The sequence below is a fragment of the Erpetoichthys calabaricus genome, chromosome 18 (genome assembly GCF_900747795.2).
Source record: "Erpetoichthys calabaricus chromosome 18, fErpCal1.3, whole genome shotgun sequence".
Lineage (NCBI taxonomy): Eukaryota > Metazoa > Chordata > Cladistia > Polypteriformes > Polypteridae > Erpetoichthys > Erpetoichthys calabaricus.
The window spans coordinates 6,610,949-6,631,630 of record NC_041411.2 but is presented as its reverse complement, the minus strand read 5'-3'; the positions used below and the strand labels follow the sequence as shown (position 1 = coordinate 6,631,630).

Below are 20,682 nucleotides of genomic sequence, written 5' to 3'. Positions count from 1 at the left end.
CACAACGAAACTGTGTGTGTGTGTGTGTCAATATAATAAACAGCCATAATTACCACAGTCGGTGCCTTACCTCGTACATTCAATCCATTGTCACAAGCAAACTGTGCAAATGGGGACATATAATTTGGATCATAAGCCAGCTCGTGGGCTTGCTCTGCAATGCTCCGTGCCGTCTGCTGTATGCTCTCATAGTTGGTGTTCTGCAAAAGAATAGAAGGCGATGACATCTGTTACACATCTCAAATTTTAAAAAGAGTCCAACACTAACCGCTAAACAGCAGCACATTCAAAGACCTTCAGCCTAGAGTTTAGCCAAATGTATGGTTTGCTTTTTCTTCCGACTTTTCTCTGTAGATGCAGCATTGATTGCGGGCAACTAAACTTGTGCACTTTGTGACGTCCTCACAGGTGGCGCAGTGCTAGTGCTGCTGCTTTGCAGTAAGGAGACTGTGGAAGATTGTGGGTTCACTTCCCGGTTCCTCCCTGTGTGGATAGCGCTTTGAGTACTGAGAAAAGCGCTATATAAATGTAATGAATTATTATTATTATTACTGCGGAATGTGCTTATGAAGTAACCAAACGTACTGCCTTAACAACATCACCTATTATACAGTGTGACAGACGTCCAGGGACCTTGCCCCACCGGGACGCAGCGAGAAGGGAAGGACCGGAAGAAGGGCAGGATCTTCCCTGGAATGTAAGAGGGCAGCCACCCTGGAATTGTATGGGGGCCACGGACCCGGGAAGCTCAACCGTGTGGAGCAACGTGGCCACCGCCAGGGGATGCCTGGGCAGCTCCAGAATTGGGGTATGTAGCCCTTCCGCCACACCTGATTCACCTGTGGAACTTTTTACCTCATCATATAAAAAGAGTCGTCTACAATGGAACTGTTCAAAACGAGATTAAAGACTCATTTCTATTCACTTGCATTCCGTGACCTTCAGTAATGGATTCCTCATTGTGATTATATAACATTACTTCTGTTTATTAGGTATTTTATTTTATGTTCATATATTATTTCTATTTATGTTGTTTTGTTTTTCTTTGATTCTATTATTGTAAAGCACTTTGGCCACAGCATTACTATGTTGTTTTAAATGCGCTATATAAATAAACTGACATCCTGAAGTGCTGCCAAGAAGAGGAGCCTAACTCGCTTGCAGCCATTCCGCCACACACCGAAGTGCTGCGTTTTTAACGGTGATTAGTGCACCGCGATTGTGTTGTGCAGAAGAGGCATAAACGAGTGCGTTTGGGACATTCTGTGTCTGCCTATTTTTGTCCGGGTCCAAATATTCCACAACAGTTTAGAAAATTGGGACACCAAACATGGGCCTGAATCGGATTATCAGATGCTGATATCTGGCCATAAACTACAAGCAAGCACATGAGGCCCTACGTCTGGTGCTTGTTTGTTAACACTACAGTATGGTATCGTACAGGGGAGAGTGCATAATGGATTCCACTGAAGTCAACGACAGGAGCAAACAATACTGCTGCAGGCTCAAAACATTCATAACAGAACCGTTACCTTTAGCTTCTTAAGCTCCTGTAAGATCATATAGTCCGGCATGTTATCAAACAGACCATCTGTTGCCGTGAGGATGATGTCACCCAGCTGTACGTCGAAAGAAGAGCTGTCTGCTGCTTCCGGGCTGTGGAGAAACAACAATGGAGGCAATCAAAGTAAAGGAAGAAACATATCACCAATTAAGGTCACAGCCGTGCATGTCAGCGTCTGCCATCTCTTATTAATAAATCGGCTCGACCAACGACAAGACCATGCAGTCTATCAAGCTTGTTTGGTTTGCTTATGTACCAATTTCATTAACACAATGGAGTGATTAAAATTCACTTTTAAAAAGCTGCAACAATAAAATGCCGAAATGCTTTCAATTTCAATTCTTTATTGTCATGTGTTCAAGTACCATGTACAATGAAATGTTTGCTTGCATGTGCCCCTGCAGACAGTGAACATACACAAATAAATAAATAAACTAAAACCAGAATCCTATGAATAAATAGAGAGAGTGGCAGAAGTATATGTGCAGGTAGCAGTGGAGGTGACACAAGGTTACTTGCAGCACATGTTTGGTTTAGTTAATACCGAAGGCTGTACGTGAAGGGAAGTGGTAATCTAGAGATTGGACTTCATTAGAGGAGAATTAAAAAAATTTCAGCGCTGCAAGAAGCCGAGTGAAAAGATCCAACAGGTAACACCACCTGGAAGGGAGTGAACCCCAGCGGACAGAGGACTGGACTGGCTGTTGGTTCAAACCTAAACTCGGCCTCACTCTCTGATCACACAGTCTGCATGTGCACCGATAGTAACCACCGCCGTCCGTACCTGTTATGTGTTCTTGAAATGCACCCTGGGATTGGTATCACTACAGAAAAGTAATATATGACGTGAAAGTTTAATTAAACGGTGAACCTGGGCAGTCGGTTCATTTTATTTTCAGCCTAATTCTAACTTAAATTAATGAAACGCACTATATAAAAAGAGTGGTCAACTGAGCCAACAGCCTAGCTCAACACCTCCATTTGCAGACCTCAAGCTTTTAAAAATCTGACAGAAAAGGAAGATTTCTCGGCCCAGACCTCATCACCATATTTTTGCCTAAACAGGCAGGCACACCCTATGTTTACAGCACAAACATATGAATTTTGAGGCACAGCTATAAGCAAAGTCAGCTGCTGGCATGCTAGTGCTCCTGTGCCGTGTGATCTGCACATTGTGCGCCACTTTGAACGTTTTGAAGTCACTGCCTTAGTCTCTCTTCTCCCCCAGACATCCTCAAACACTATTTGATCTTTTTCCACTGTTCCGTTATTTCACCGAGTAATATTTTCCATTTGTTTGCGCTAATGTGAGCTTTACTCTCATTTTCTGGAGACTTTCGAATTTTCCTACTTCCATTATCTCTAATCTGCTCTGCATGTGTATCATATATCACGGGACTTGCTTCCAAAGCTTTTAAGTATGACGTGACCTGCCCGTCTCGTGGAAAGTTAAAGCGCCTCTGTCTCTCAAAGATCTCTCTTCAAAAGATCACGTCTTGCCGCAGTCTCGTCCCAAGGTCTTTTTTTTTTAATAATAGAGAGATATACACACACATACATAAGTTTTTGTTTTACAAATGAAGTCAACCAATAAATTACAAACAAGGGCAGTGAGGAGTATGCTGAAAATGTGGTGCTGAACAGTCTGACGGAAACGGACTGGATAGCACTAAGAAAATGCTGAAAGACATATGCACAGTCAATATGCCACTAGGGGGCAGCACTGTTAAAGGGTTTGGTCATCAAGAACTAAATGTATGCTCAAATGAGGTCTTATAAAAACGCAACGTCTTTGGAGGAGATGGGTCTGGAATCAAATTGTGTATGTGTGGGCATGTGTTTTTGGGGGGCGTTCACTCACATAGGGTGGTGAAAGCACATGACCGAAACCCTCTGTGAGCCCAAAATGCAACAATATACAGACAATTGCATGATGCACCTGTAATGTTAGAGGCTGTTTTGAGTAAACGAGTGAGAAACAGAAACCATGGGTCCATCATTGTGTGCATGTGATGGGATAGGGACACCAATTACAAAAACAAACTGATCTAAATTCCACTTTCCTCACCACTGCAGAAACTTGTCAATCACTTAACAAGTTCCATTTGTCTTGGTAAATGAGACATGTAAGTGCTGCCAACACTTTCTTCTCCCTGAAGTGATCGTCTTTCAAAGCACTCGGTCATCTTGTCACAGAGAACACAATGAGCCGGTCATTCGACTGCAGGAATTCTCACTATATCACACCTCATTTTAAAACGCAATGATAACACCTGTTGAGATCTGTGGGGTTCCTGTATCCATCCGAGTTTGTCCTGCCAAATATTCCAACCCAAAAAAGTACTTTTAGGCATCAGAGAAACTGCAATCAGGACATATGCCAAGGGAAAGAGGAAAGAAACTGATCCCTTGAGACTGAACATACCATTCTGTTGGCAGAACTCAGAGCTCAAAACAGAGAAAGGCAAAATAACTCGGCCTTGGCCAGTTTCCACGGGGGACGTGTCATGACATCAGAGACAAGCCCCCTCTGAGCATAAGCCAGCCTGGGCCAAATAAGGACAGGGCTGAGCCTGAGCATATGTTCGAGGAGTTTTGTCTCAATCTCCAGCAAAAAGCTCACAGCATGTCCTAGACTTGAAAGTTTGCAAAAATGGTTCATTTACACCAGACATTTTAAACTCAGCATGCACCCCCCCACCGCTTCATCTTCTTAATTGGCTCAACACTTCAGGAGGCTCTTGAATATCAAATTAAATTTTTTTTTTTTTTGCTTGGAAAGCCAGGTCAGTTATATAACATGTCTTCTACCTCAACACCATCTCCCAGGAGTGAGATGATTTGTTTTACGTTGTCATCACTTTCCCCTCTATCTGTAATACTACTTCCCTGCGGTCACTCTTCTCTCAGTAAGAATGATGACCCTAAATCCTGCCCACTTCTTGTCATTGGTTGGCACTGATGGCCAATCCAGAGAACTCTGCAGCCAATAACTTATCATCATCATCCTGATCTCCTCCACTTGTTCTCCATCGCCTTCAACGCTACCCACCCAGGCTAAACAACATTACTCTGTTGTTCTTTACTACAAACTGATAAAAACACAGGCAGCATCACACCTTAGACAAAGGTGTAACATGAGGTAGCAGAGTACCAAACTGGTAGTCGGAGCATTACAATGTTGGTAAGTGTCAGTGGGCTACCTCGCAAAATGGCTTGGAAACAGAATTGACTCATGGGAACGTGAATCTGACATCCCGATCTTAAAGTCACCTGGAACTAAAAGTAATAAATATGAAGTACAACAGGTGATTTGTAGCTTACTGAAATGCAACCTTTATGCTTGGACTAAACCCATCTAAAAGTCCCCTGCCCCCTTAACTCACCTGTCACTTAAGACCACCCCCTCCGCTTCAGGGGGTGCAATAGACAGCTGGAATGGCGTGTTGAAGTAGTGCTGCTGCTCATCAGAACGGTGGACTACCTCGCCACCACGCACTACAAGGAAGCCAGAATCACCCAAATTGGCCGTATGGAGCCGATGACTCTGTCTGTCCAGGACGACGATGCATGCTGTACTGCTGCCTGATGGGAAAATGAAAGGAATGCTGGTCAGGCTTGTGTATGGGCATGACACAGTGAACAAACAGCAAGAAACACAACCTGCCATTCAACATTTTCAAAATGGCACTCCATGAAAATAGTTAACTTTAGAAATAAAATAAAGCTGTCTTACATGTCCTTAATCACAGATGGACCAAGTCTGTGTCACAGGTTACTTCAGTAACGTTTTAAACCCCATGTTGTATTATGGAAGTCACTGAAGAGCAAGACTGAGCTAACATAAAGGAGGGCCGCTGCAAAGGCCCACAACTCAAGGAGAAGTAGGGCACAAGATGCGCCATAATGAACATTACAGGCCTGTCCACTTGTTTCTTCTGCATGTGCTTGTTCAATCAACAGCACTCCAATGAGAAGCCTCTTCTCAAGTTCAACACTTGCATCCTACATTCATTTACTATTGATAGGATTCAATAGGACTATTGACAACTGACACTTTCATTAAGTGATACCTCGCCCATCACAACAGTCGGTTCATGGCAACACAGGTGTGACAGGGACGCACCATACAGCTTTGGCCTCCAGAGTACGCCAACTGCCTGAAGTGACGCAGAATAGCTCAGTGGATCATTGGTGACAATTCACAGACCCTGTTCACTATTTTGGAGAAGTCAAAAATCCACACCAAAGCAAAAGGCAACACATTCAAGACACAATATGCAGCCAAGTTCTATTTTTTTGTGTTTGGTAATATATAGCGTTAGGGGGAAAGAAAAACCCTAAAGTTTTATTGTAAGAGTGTTAGGCAGTTAAGATTCATCAATGTAGGAGGTCAACGAAGGCTCTCACATTTAGTACAAAGTAGGGCCCAGATAATTTTAATGATAGTTACAGGAGTGATTAGTCATGACACACAGTGCATTAAACCATGCGGAGTATGGATTAACACCTTTCTACCACTGAAATCCCCAACAATGGGTATGTAGGCATCAAAACTGGACCTTGGAGCAATGGACGAAGGATTCGGTTTTGGGTTGCATCATGTGAATGGTAAGGTGCCTAAATGTCTTTTTTCCCCTCCTCGGAAAGAGAACAAATGTTGAAGGAGGGAGAGTGATGCTTTGGGCAATGATCTACTGGGAAAACCTGGGTCCAGTCATTAATGCAGACATTAATTTGTTGGGTACTACCTATCTAAACATGGTTGCAGTGAAACGAAGTAATTTCCCCCCTAGGATTGTATGTAAATACAATTAATCCGTTCCGGAACGAATGAGCTGTATATAAATTTTTTATTTTTATATATGAAGATTTTTAAGCACAAAAATAGTTAATTATACCATAGAATGCACAGTGTAGTGTAATAGTAAACTAAATGTAAAAACATTGAATAACACTGAGAAAACCTTGAAGAGAGAAAACTAACATTGCAAGAGTTCACACTATAGCCTTATGAACCGCCCGCTAAAAACACTTTTTTTTTTTTTTTACAACATTTGAAAAATCCATAATTTATACAAAAACTAACCATAAACAACCCAGAAAACTAACCTTGCATGAGTCGAGTTCCGACATGAAGGAAGTGAGGAGGAACTGGGTGGAGAAGAGATTACATTTTTGAGGTAAAGTCCCTCTGAGCGATGCACATCTGACCGAGAACAATGTACTGTACAGGGAGAGACTGAACACGTGTGTAAATCACTGGCGCATACGAACCGGAAAGGAAACGAAATAGAGCACAAAGAGTTCACAGCGAATGCACAGGGAGAGACTGAACACATGTGGAAATCATCGGCGCGTATGAACCGGAAGGGGTAAACTGGTTTGTCACCCAAGTGTGTGGTCGTGAACAGATGCAAAAGTTTGGCGAACTTTTTGGTCGTAACCCGATTTGTACGTGTTCCGAGACGTTCGTGACCCGAGGTCCCACTGTATATCTGCTCAGAGGACGCGTCAAACGAACGCTGGGAACGCACAGCAGCCATAAAGCGTGCACGTACGCATTCTGAGCGTGAAGTATAAACGAGCCCTTACTTCTAACTTTGTACTTATGGATATGGCAGACGGATTTAACACTCACTTTTTAACTCCAACCAAAACTACATTTTAAGACCCGCAGCACAATAAATGTGTTACACGTCACAGTGATGCCTCCATGACTACCAGCAAATGTTTAATCCTGGTGTGTGGCGAATTATGTTAATCATCTTGTATATGAAATCAACTAAATATTTACTCAACACAGTGGAACCAAGACTAGAATATTACACAAAGAGCAAAATGTGTCAGGCAAAATGTCGACTTTAGCTTCTTTAAATAATTCAAGTATTGTATAGGGCTGGTGTTCATTTTCATGTGTTTAGGTTATTAGCTCAGTGAACTTTGTTACATTATCATATTATAAAAGCACTCACTCTAAGCCCTTGGTTAAGTAAGGGTAACAGACAAATTACACTTCAAAGAAACTGAAACCCCCAGCTTGTCCTTCGATTTATATGAACATACGTTGGCATTGGATACAACAACAAAATAAAACCAAAGAGAACTTGGCCAGGCTTTAAAATTAAATCTAAGTGTACTCTCCTAATGTCCTCCTATACCCAGAGTGTCCCATACTACCATGTAAACATGCAACTCTAAAATAAGTGCCGCTTTTTAAAATAACCATGACCTTTATGATGGATGGCCAGCTCATTACTGGTGCCGTTTCCCCATAACTCCTCAGCAGTCTGTTGAGAGGCCTCTAGGTCAGCCAGATCACGATGCAGATTTGATTTCGTACGGGACATCCTGAGCAGTCTTGCTTGGCAATCACAAAGTTCAGAAAATTAAACAAATAAAGCCACCAAAGAATGCTGTTTAGTTAGGATATCTTCAGCTGTCCGCACTTTGAAAACCCGAGTAAACTGTTAAATCGGAATACGGCTGTTTGCACTCAAGGTTCACGTCTCCATTTCCACTTTTGTTACATATTTGTAAGTGGGCCTACAATTTAGTATGTCCTGCTAAAAAGTAAAAGTATGACACATGTAGTGAAAATGTGGAAAATCTACAGCACATGATCAAGATGGCATTAATGGCTTTCTTAAAGCTGCAACACTACAGTTTTTTGTCAATACAATCCATTCATTGTGCACATTAACTTAAATGAATCAGATTTGTTAGAAGTGATAAGAACAAACAGTTTTTCCCCTTTATATAACTGTCAAGATGTTCAGTTAAGTCATACCCTGAAAGAATTCACAATTTTCTGCTACATGGGTGGCTTAATAACTACTAAGTGCAAAAACAGGCCCTAAGTTACATTTCCGTAACATTTACACAGTAATCCTGTATCACTCACACAAAACGCCCAAGGACTGGCATATTTTCCTCCCAAAATACGAACACAACATTGAAAAGCCCCACCAAAAAACGCACCCCGCCCTACCGTCGGTGAGTCACTGCTCAGTCACGCTGAGCAGACAAACACATAAAAGCCATCGCAACGCAGCTCTGCACCAAAAAAGAGATTAATTTTTCAACCATTTTGTACATTAACTCCTTAGTAACCTCGCTTCCAAAGAATCTTACCTAATAAAGGAACTTTGTTTTGGAGTAATTCGTAATAGCTAGTTGTGAGGATCCCCACTGGATTGCTTGGAACAAATCGGCCCTCTTTGACCAGCCGCTCACATGTTCGCATAAGCGTCCCTGAGAACTGAGAAGGGTCGACGCCATAATCTCTCCAACCACCGACACCGTCAGCCACACCTACAAAAAAAAAAAAAATTACAATGTGAATAATTTTGATGACTTTTAAAACTACATAATTTTAAAACAAAATAATTCACGTATGTCTGCTCATGTGATGCCATCACACTGCTCTGCAGGCAAATCTTGTTACCTAACTGCCAAGTTTACAAATGGACAACATCCCTGAACTGAGTCACCTTAAGATTAGCACATAGTTAGGTTTGGGGGGCAAGGGAAAAAGGTCTGGACACACAAGTAAAGCATGCACCACATTACATAAATAACCACTGGAGTTATCTGCATTATTTATGTATTATTTTGCCAACATCAACAAGAATGTTTTTTCAACCCTTTTTTTCCATTTCATCTTTGTAATGCTGATAAGCCTTTGGGAAGGTGGGCTTCACAAGACTAGTCAAAGCTGCTCGGAGATGAAGTGCTTGGTTTCTCATCCTCTCCTGAGGTACATATGCAGGAAAAGCCTTTAGTGTCCCAGGTTCTGCAAGTCATCTTTGAAAGAGGTGCCTGACCATCATTTAGACTGTGCAGTACAGCACACTGCATTGCTGTTAGGACCCAGAGAAAAATCAATTTGGGATCTGAATACACAGACTCCATCATCGAAAAACAGTCTGAAAAACTGGAGCTTCTATTGCATGCTCTTAGTTGTATTCCAGTTTCGTCGAGTGAGTGCAAACGTGGATTTTCACAAATGAATGTAATTGTTACTCCAATGAGAGCCTTTGTTACTGACAAGCACGGCCTTCGCATTTATCTTCATGCAATTGGTTGGCCCACCACTCACTTCAACCCTTCAACTCATGGCTGTTACGAGGTCAATGAGCAGCCATTGACACTCAAAGCATAGAACAATTTAGGAAGACTGCATTTAAAACTCAATCCAATTAACCCCCCGATTGTTTTGTGTGACTACATAAGTTCATTGTAAAATGTAGAGGTTGTTATAGATTTGCGGTTGATGTTCATTGATTTTTGGGAACTCATTGCTTGCATTTTTAAACTGTTAATCACAATAGTATGCAGTATGGTTTCAAATTTTAAATGTTGTGTTTCACCAAATAAAATCTATAGTGCTAACACTTTTGGCCTCTATATACCTTAACAGTAGCTTAAACTTGATACTAACGCAATGGACGCGTACTGCCACCTTGTTGTTTGCAAAGTAAGCAACGGACGAGACACGCCGCATCCGTCTGAAAGCCATTTCTGAAGGGGCAGCAAGTGAGGGATAACAATTCAGACCTCTGCTCTTGAGCAACACAAGCAGCAGGAAATCCAAATGCAAATTTCAAAATGCCCATCCCTACTTCAGAGCACTTAATCGATTACTCAAAAAACAATGGAAAAGGCAAACTGGAAAAAATGTGTGGTCCACTACACTAAAATACTGTGTGATCCAAAGACGCTCCCTGAGGATTCAACAGACCAGCAGAATGCCAAGATAGATAGATTTATTAAAAGCAGCACATCCATTAGACAAGGAAGGAAAGGCTAGGAGGAGAACACAGAGCATTACAGTCCCCAACCACTTTAACATCCATTTCCAAGGAAGCAGTTTAATATTATACCTTATTAGTTTAACTAAAAAGCACAAGTGAATAATCAGGTGCTGGTAGAAATTGACATCTTAAGTAAAGAAAGAAACATATCCTCTAACAGGACAAGTCTGATAAAAAAACCTTCTGAGTCAGTAACGAGACAGGAGAAAAAGTTGTCCATCTGCGTCACTTATTACTCTTGCAGCAACATGCTAAGGAGGGGGCACTCATCAGATCATGGTCAGAGTGATCAAAGAAACAGAGTGTAGAGGTTCATGTTATAAACTATTGTTTTTACATACAGAGTCAATCAATGCATACATTTATTCTGGTTGGTTCATTGGTCTACACCCAAGTGACCCATTAAAAATAAAAGTCTGTTTTATTACATTCTTATTTTTTCTCATATCCTTTGAATTTAGCCATCACCCTTGAAATTTCTGTGTATGTAACAATTGGCCAATCTTGTTGTTTATAGGACCTTTCTTAGTCATCATTTAGTACATTTTGTGTATTACATCTTTGTTGTTCACTTGAGCTTTATCCGATTTCCTGATATGCTTAAACCGGTTTATGACATTTATTAACCCTTTCCACTGCTTCTTTAAGACAATTTTAAGTTAACACAGCATTCAATTTTCTCACACCACTACTATTATAGCCACAAACTGGAGCACAGTCTCCCCGAGATTGATCAGAATAGATCTCACACCACCTCTTCTTCACCTCAACTTTTCAGTCCTGCAAAACAAATTCCATGCTAGTGATGGATCAGTGCTACAATTTTTACTTTAGTATTGATGCCAGCTTTCAGACCTCAGCACTGGAACCAGTACCCATGTTGCACTGCAGCCTCCTTCCCCCAACCCGCAACACAATTACACACCTTCAAGCTATGGCACACTTCCCAAATCACTACAAGGAGCCTCATGTACTCCCCAATAGTCTCCAAAGAAATATAAATATACATTCAAACAGTGGTTGGAGTGGTGAGGGTTGTGACTGCGTGAATCCATACTACTAACCGAGAATGGTAAACCGGAAGGCACGGACCCAGGTACACGGCGATGGACGCAGGAGACATAGTGCGCAGGTGCCTACAGCACACAGAAAAGAGGATTCTGCACTGCACCCCAGAGTCAAACAGAAGACACTATGGGGTCCGCAAAGGTCCACAAAGATAGTACGGAAGGTGCGAGAAAGTACGAAAGGCACATGCGCCTACAACGCGCTTCTGAACTAAACGTCCACACTACACAGCATGGTCCGGGTAGTAAGAATAAACAAACTCTCCGTATTAAACGTTCGGCATCCTCACACGTCCAAACCATATAGCATATGTGAATCACATTACAGTGACGCATTATTAACAGTACAACCACAGAAAACGCTCCGTTTTAACAGTAAGTGCAATTATCCATATTACTAACGGTAGACAACAGATAATTAATGGAGTCACGGTCACAGCTCCAAAACGATCCAGCTCAACTAACGGAGCTACAAAAACGAGCCTGCATAGATAAAATCATTAAACGTGGGCGCCTACAATGCGCATCTGAAACCTTCGAAGCAAAACTGTCTTGGCTCCAAAACCAAACAGCTCGACTAACGGAGCTACAAACACGAGCCCGCATAGACAAATACAATGAACAGACACGCCTAAAACGCACATCTGAAACTGTGGAAGCAAAGCAGGCACGGGTTCAAAATGAAACACCACAACTGACGGAGATACACACACGAGCCCGCCTGGATAAAATCAATGAACGCAGGCGCCTACAAGGCGCGTCTGAAATGCCGCAACCAAAGAAGTCACGGCTCCAAAATGAAACATCTCAACTAACAGGCATACAGAAACGAGCCCGCCTGAATACAATTAATGAACGCAGGCGCCTACAACGCGACTCTCAAACAGCAGAGGCAATACATAAACGGCAAAGAAAGGAACGACAAACAACCGCTAAACAATTCCGCCAATTAGCTGACAACGCATTCTGTAATGAGTCCACTATTAAAGAACATTCATTAGGATTAATGAATATCATTTGCTGTCATTGTCATTCACTTAACTTCCCTGAAGAAACAACTGGCACTACAACTAATGAGTTTACACGTTGTTGTCAAAAGGGTCAGGTTAGACTGCCTCCTTTAGATGACTTTCCTGAATATCTACGGAAGCTTCTAACTAACAATGTACCCGAAAGTAAAAACTTATTGGAATGCATTGGATCCTACAATAGTTCATTTACTTTTGCATCTACCGGGGTAAATATCAGGCCACCAGCTGGCAATGACAGACCCTTCCTGAAAACAAGCAATACACAGCTGATAATGAGAAACATCGCTGAAGTCATAAACGGTCACCCATTAGCTAAGTCTACAAAAGTACTTACAGGATCACATTCTAACAATACTGTTTTGATTCCTACAGTTGACGTTCCAAGTTCTTACCTGGAATTACCTTTTACACTTAAACGACGCCAGTTTCCCATTAAACCTGCATTTGCCGTGACGATCAACAAATCCCAAGGACAAACCATGGACAGAGTTGGCATAAACCTCTCTGAGCATGTACTTGGACATGGACAACTTTATGTTGCCTTCTCAAGAGTTCGGCGTTCATCTGACATTACAGTTAAAGTTGTAGATACTCCATACCAAGGAAAAAACTCATTCAAGGACAACACACCATCTTTACTACAAATGTTGTGAATAAAGAAATATTCCAATATATCTTTCTAATGTGCCATGCTATGGGTTCTTTACTTCCTTTGTTCGTTTTCTACACCTTTAAACTCCAATATCTCTCATACATACATCAATGTATTTCAGGTTACCCAACACCAGGGGTTGGCGAGCGAAGCGAGCAGGGGGCAAAGCCCCCTAGAAGACGACTAATCACAAAACTACCAATTACTTGTGGTACTGTATTTTAAATATAGCTTATTTTCCCCCTATTTTTCATTTCAGTACCAGTACACCATGCAACTGCACTTTAAGCTGACCGTTCTCTGCAAAGTTAGCTAATTTCTCACATTTTTTGACTTTGGACTGAGGTGTTCTCCGACAGACAGGTGGTCAGACGCTACAAACTGGAAGGTACTTGTGACCATACAGCCACTGACATTCTGTATCCTTCTCTTTCAGTCTAAATAATAGGTCAGTAATGAAGAGGTCCCAAGACCCTACAGGTGTAAATGACCATTACGCTTTTTCTATCTTGAAAATTTCACTATAAAACTGTTGCCCATATTGATCAGTCATATTTTTGTAAGCTAAAATGTCAAAGATATCAGTCACAAAATTAACAGAAAAAACTAAGTCTGACATCTTACGGACTTAAGGTCAAAAGTAGCATTCTTGCAAGAGGCACACCTACCTAAATATTAAAATGTCAGTCTCTGATGTATAGACTTTGGGCAGCCCACATTTTTCACTCTGCCGTAAAGGTAACAAATGTCTAAGCAATTGAAGGGGTGAACTGGGGTATTCGTGTATTTCAGTGGGGGACTGGTAAAATGTTGCTAATAAGCCATCTCCTATACACAAGGGGTTTCAAATCAGCATGGCCCATGACTCCCCATACTCCCGACACCTTTGCCACTTGAACATCAAACACTAAATGCAGATTCTTCATTTCCCAGAAAATCTAGACTGAATAAACTACACCGTCATAACGAATCAGGCAACACTAATCACAAACATCGGATAAGGACTGTTACAGACTGGTCCTTGGGGTCGGTAAATTCAATTTGAAGAGGACTGTGGTAAACACATTATACAAGAAAAGGAGGAATAAACTTCTGTCAATTTGGACTGTCATCCAAAGCAGTAAGAGAGTTCAGATAGTTAACTTAAAAAATATTTGTGTAAATGTGTTAAGCGTTACATTGGTGACATAGACAGTACATTCCCATAATTAAATAGAACACTAGAAGGGAGCCCTTTAACATGCCAATTTCACAAGGTTAATGCTTAAAAGTTCACACAGACCAATAACTGTCTTTAATTCTTGATAAATGGCAATTAAACATCTTTTACTTTTTTTTTTTTTTTGCTTGGTGGAGCTTTACAACTCTGGCCACTTAACCCTCACATTGTTGTTACAAGACTTAACAGAATGCCATCAAAGACATGAAATACTTTTGAGTTATACCAGCTGCCTAACCAATTCAACAAGTGTCTGTCGGTTTGTACATCTACAGAATACTGAGACTTTCCACTCATCTTCTCCCCTCCTGGATTTACACATCTATACCAGAGCTTAACTGATTTATGGGGTCCTTTATTGTCATGTGTACACAATATTTGATTGTGCTAATCAACATAACACACTGCCACTCTTCTGTGCCATGGCTGGCGATTATCTCTGCCTTACCTAAAAACATCCGTCTTCCCCTACCTAAATCAGCCCTCATCCATCTGTGTTAGTTTATCCTATGCCTGCTAAGATAAATCTAACAGTGGTCATCTTCATGTACTTCCAACATTTTGTTCACTGCTGCTGACAAAATGTGTGCTTCCCTGCTTATGACACAAGTGTATTTTATGTGTTTAATTTCTTTTTGCTAAAGGTATTTGGTAAATAGCACTGAGACAATCATTATAATATTTACATTACATAGCTCCACTAGTATAACACTTATGGCCCCCACACTGGCTCAGTTTCTATAAAACAGACTGGCACTGACGTTGTATATTCTAGTTTCCAGCGGCACTCGCATCACAAGTGATACTGCCAAGACTCTTTTTGCATGATATCCCTGCAGCTCCTCCATGCACAGCAAGCAACATGAAAGGCACAGCTTGACGGCATCACTTTTCCACTTCCCAAATTTCACCTCTGTGTGTAGTTTGAACCAGACTTCAAATGTCAGCCTTCTCCTACTGGACCATTACCTCCAAATAAAAAGAGGACCTCATCAACACTTGCTTCTCTTTCCCACTGGACAGAAGGCTCTCGGTTTCACTTATGAGTCAAGTAGTCCAGTAGTGTGATTTCAGTATGGAGAAAATGGAAAAAATGACAATTTTGTACAACACTGATGAAAAATTAAGCAGTAGGTACAGGAGAATTTTTAGGCTGTTGAAGAAAAGTAAATGCTAACAGTTTTTAGTAAAATTATCAGCTTCCACATGTCTAAAACAGAAGCCTTTCATATATGGATCCTGCAGAGCTTAAAATGTCACTGCACACTACTTTCATTTCTTAAAATAGCCCATTAACTGGTAAAAACTTTAATTGCATTAAATGCAAATAGCGAATATAAAATTAGCAAAGGCATTTTAAGAACAAGTTTTTACTGGCAAGATATAACCGGGTAATTATTAGGAATGTAACCATTGTATGAACGGTAATCGGACAAGCCTGCCCAAAAACTTAAAAACAATGTACAATAGGTTCAGAAAAAAATAAAAGGCATATATAAATTAATAATACACACCTACATACCACATACATGTATTAATGACACTGTTACTCAGGGAATGCCACAAAATCCTTCAGACTACAAATATCTATTATTCAAAATGAAAGACTAAATTGGAAGGGGGTAATGACAGAACAACACAAAGTAACCAATCAAAAGACAAGAAAACATTTTTTCCTGTACAACTGGCACACCAGACCCAACTCCAGATCACAGCTCGAAGGCCCTCTTGTCAGAAGGCGAATGTATGCTGCGTGTGAGAGCCGCTTCTGTCAGGGGCAGTCCCTGGAATGATCAACAAGTATCCATCAATGATAGAACCACCACCAAAAGGTTTCTCCAAGCTAGTGAGTAGCTTACTTTAAATGCACTCCATTACTAGTGTTTGACCCCTTGGCTCAGTCTGTAGAATGGGCTTTAAAAAACTGGATAAAACTGAAGACTGCAGGGAACAAACAGCATGTGGTGTCCACCCGTCTATCCATTTTGAGCATGGGTATAAACCGATAAAAAAAGCACCCCCCTGGGTGCTCATGGTCAGAACCATAAGTGGGCAAACTGAACTAACATGCAATTTGAAAACAAGTCATTTAACTAAACAAGGATTTAAATTAAAAACAGGCAATTCCACAGAATTCCGCAAGAATACTACAGGGGCCTAGCAGCAGCTTCCCATTTAAAAGTGCGTGTGAGCATGTCCCAAACATATGAATCAGCTTTGGGTGGGTTCAGGTCACTGAAGCTGCCAACTACTCTACTACAGGCCACCTGACCATGCGGAGCTTGCACAACCACTAGGACTCTGAGAGCCCATCAAGTAAACGTGAGCAGCCACAGCCGTGCTGCACTCGGGCCTCTCATGTAAAGCTATGCATTTAAAAGTGAAATACTTGCCTCAATTCCAGTTATAAGGACCAAAAATAAACAACTGCATTCACATTATATTAACCAAAATATTTTGACAACCGTAAGGAATTCTAGGCTCTCACTGCATTTTTCTATTTTGAATCACAGTCTTGCTAGGAGGTTTACATGCCCCCAAATTATTTCTTTAGAGAATTACTTTGGGGTGAGTCACTGCAGTGTTTTGTTAATCTGTGCAAGTTATCTAAGCCCAAGACCACTACATAAAAACAAAGGGAACAGAAGTAATTTAGACCAAGATTGCACAAAAAGCAGCATATGAACAAAGTAATAACACTGCAAAGATATAAAAACAAAACACACCTCGTTCATTTTTCTGTATGCACTGGGCTGCTTCATTCTGGTTTGCACAACCATGTGAAGGAATCCAACACAACAGGTTAAAGCTCCCTCCGACAAACAAAGAACGGCCGAATTACTAACACAAATCTAGGCATGCATCAGGATTGTGCAATATCAAGTATACAGTCAGGTGGCTGCCAAAACCGCCATCTTAAGTCACACCACAAGGTAACTCTTTACAAGAATGTGACTTAAGTGAAAAGATTAATTGTAGAAAGTGAGTACCCTAGAGCATCAACTCAAGTCTAAAGAGAGGCCACTTAACACTTCTATTGTTATTCATTTACTTAGCAGATACCTTCATCCAAAGTGACTTACAAAGCCAGCTATAATATATACAAGAATGATTAGAAGGTACTAGCCGACCCGCGCCGTAGCATACGCCACATAATTATTCATTGATGGGTGAAAACTTCCTGAAAGACACAGTTGTCCAAATGGGGTGGGTTTGAGGATACCACTGTGAGTGAATGAAAAGATGGAACTCTGGAGAGAGCAACATACAAATTGTCCGTGACTGAAAACTGGTTTTGCAGCCGGAAACCAAAAAGAACAATGGAAAGTCAACGTGGCTAAGAGGTGCATGTGGACTGTGGCAGAGACCAAAGCGACTGAGGATGTGTTTGGTGAGGTGTTGGGGTCGGGCACATGAGCAGGCAGTGCGCATGCCTCGAGAGCGAGGGTGGGTGTGGGAGGAGGGTTAGAGTTGATGGACTGGGCTCCGTCGTGCGTTCCCCATGGTTGGGCGACTTGGTCGATTATATATATATAGAGAGAGAGAGAGAGAGAGAGATAAGCATCCAAAGCACTAGAGAACGAGATAAAAATCGAGGAAGGAGTAGTTGTACTACTACTACTATTTAAATTATACCAGCAAGTAGACCAAGACAAAAATGACTATCCAAAACACTGTCAGTACAAGAGCAGCTTTTGTGCAGAACAAAATTTAAGCATTTCCACAACATTTAACGAAAAGTTGTGTTTTGAAAAGATGCCTAATCAGGAGTAAATTGGGTTAAGTTCTAACAGTCAAATCATTCTAGCTTTTTAGCAAGGACATAGAAGCATTGTCCAGTCTTGACACATCTGGTAAGTGGAAGAATGGTCAGAAAACAGGAAGAATGAAAAACTTCTTGAAGGGACATATGGAGCGACTGAAGCCTGGAGATATTTAAAAGCAGAGTCATTCAGGGAAATTCAAGTCAAGTTGAGTGTTTTGAACAGCAACCGAAAGCCAATGAAGAGACCACAGCAGGTGTGATGCGTGGAACAGAGAATACCAGTCGAGCAGGTGCATTCTGGAGGAGCTGCACAGGTTGAACAGCAGTTGAACGACGCCCGTCAAAAGAGAGTTGACAAAACATGGGCATAAATTCATCAGAAAAACATATGTACATTCAATATTTTCACAACACCACAGACACAATCAAAAACTGGCTTTAGGTAGTTGGCACTAACAAGGAGGAGGAAAAATCTGCATTAAGAGGGATGATGCCCTGCTTCTGCTTCCACAGGCAGAGTGGTGGCTCTGAGGTTAGGGGATCTGCAGTGGCAATTGAAAGGTTGCCGGTTCGAATCCCATAAATGCCAAAAGGGACTCTGCTCTGTTGGGCCCTTAACCTGCAATTGCCGAGCACTTTGAGTAGTGAGAAAAGCGCAATATAAATGCAAAGAATTATTATTATTACCTTATGCCATGTGGTACTGGGTTCTGAACTGAATGAATTATACAGATCTGAAAGTTATTCCATGACCAGGAGTTTGGCTGCTAACATTTACTCCATAGTCATCATAAAGTAAGTATCACTTTCCATCCTAGTTACTCTTAAGACAGTTGCCATGCTCATCTCTATGCAATAAGGTCCTTTACAATGACGGAAATATACATGCATACCCTAATATCGAAAGCTTCCAGAGTTACTGCCACGAATAACTTGTGTCAAAACAAGCCCAAGTTCTATGTGAAGAAACTCCACAGCAAACGTCCTACACACGCACACACACAGCATTCTCCAAGATAGTACACAATATGAAAGGTGTAAAGACAGCAAATTTCCTGGGCCATTTGTGTGGTCTTCCTACAGCGTTAAGGTGGCGGTGCAGTGGTGAAATGATTATTAAGCGGTGTTGGAGTTGGACACAGTTTGATGGTTATGCAATTACCAAAAAAAAAACAAACTTCCACGTGCAACCTGAGCTCTGAAAAGCCTTCTAGGGAAGAGACTTGCAAGTCATCTTCAGGTCTACATAAGTTCCAATTTAAGTCACGTTAATGGAAAAGCACAAATCAGCAAAGGTGACCAACTTATTTAACATAAAATTATATTGACCCAAGCTTTTCATCGTTTTCCGTGACTTGGGAGTGCTGCTGTGATTGGTCATGGGCTCAGATTCACCTTAAAAACAGCATCAGAATGAAGTCAGCATGCATTTACATTCTTGGCCAGAACACATCGTTCATGTTTTTATCAGCTGCTGGAGGCAGAGGAGGAGGAGGAGAAAACAAGCAGACAAAGCAGGCCCTCCTCCAATCTAGAAATCCCAACATTTACAGGAAGAGATCCAAGAATCGACTACACAGCCATACAAGGAAAAGTTTGCAGTCTGCTCTGTATGAGAAACAGAAAGACAGAAACACAAAAAGTCAGCATGACTTTGCTCTCAGCTGTCATTAAAGGAGCAACAGGATGGTTGCAGGACCCAGCAGCAAAAACAGGTTTCTCAGACACACGCTGAGGCAGCTCAAAGGCAAGAGAGAAAATAAAAAGTACAATTACTTAATCTATACCAAAACAAAGAGAGAAACAAAAAAAGATGACCAAAGCTGCATGCCTTTAAACAAAAGAAACACAAATCCCAAGGTCATTTTACAAAGTTAATTGAGTGGACTGCAGGTCTCACATTTGCAGGCCGGATTCGTGAGCACGCAGCAGTGCACTGGTATGCTGCCTCCCACTTGCCCCCGTTATCTACTGCATCAGACTGGCACCGATTAGCAGGAGCCCCTCCGAACATAAAAGGAAGAGAGGTCACAGAGTTCATTTTATTTACTTCAAGGAATCCAGAGCATATGGTGTAAGGCACACAGTTAAAAAGGTCAAACCCGGCAGATAAGGGCAGCCTGAATCATTTGCATTGCTGTGGCAGGGTGTCCTCTGTGTCTCCATAATTACATTAACCAACCTAAGCTACTTATGCTCAGATTTGTTTAATCTTATTTCACATTTTAATTACATGTCAAATCAAATCATGAGACTGATCTACTCCAGCATCTGTCACAGCTAAGCTAAAACACATCCACTTCTCTCACATGCTTTGTTTGGCTCATATTTGTGTCACAGTCCCACTGAAACTATGACACTGGCCTCCTAGTAACAAACACCTTGAACAGACACTCTAACCCAGCATGCAGTTCTAAAGGTGAGAGAGATCAACTTCCATTTCATGGCCTGAATCTCTCCCAATAGTTTTAACATTTTCATCTTGGGCAACAACGCACTGAACAACAAATCATTTATCTGGTGTTGCATTATTTTCCTGAATGGTTCAAATCAAGAAACATCCGTCA

General features: G+C 41.4%; 1 protein-coding gene across 1 annotated transcript in view; it reads right to left on the bottom strand.

Annotated features, from left to right (window-relative positions):
* pptc7a (protein phosphatase targeting COQ7 a) overlaps positions 1-20,682 on the bottom strand; it is a 49,999-nt gene that overhangs the window by 4,275 nt on the left and 25,042 nt on the right. The window contains exons 2-5 of the mRNA XM_028825403.2: positions 8,699-8,878; positions 4,951-5,149; positions 1,533-1,656; positions 71-200 (exon numbers count right to left, since the gene is read on the bottom strand). Coding sequence (XP_028681236.1) covers positions 71-200; positions 1,533-1,656; positions 4,951-5,149; positions 8,699-8,878 — 633 coding nt within the window. The remainder of the gene's footprint in view (positions 1-70; positions 201-1,532; positions 1,657-4,950; positions 5,150-8,698; positions 8,879-20,682) is intronic.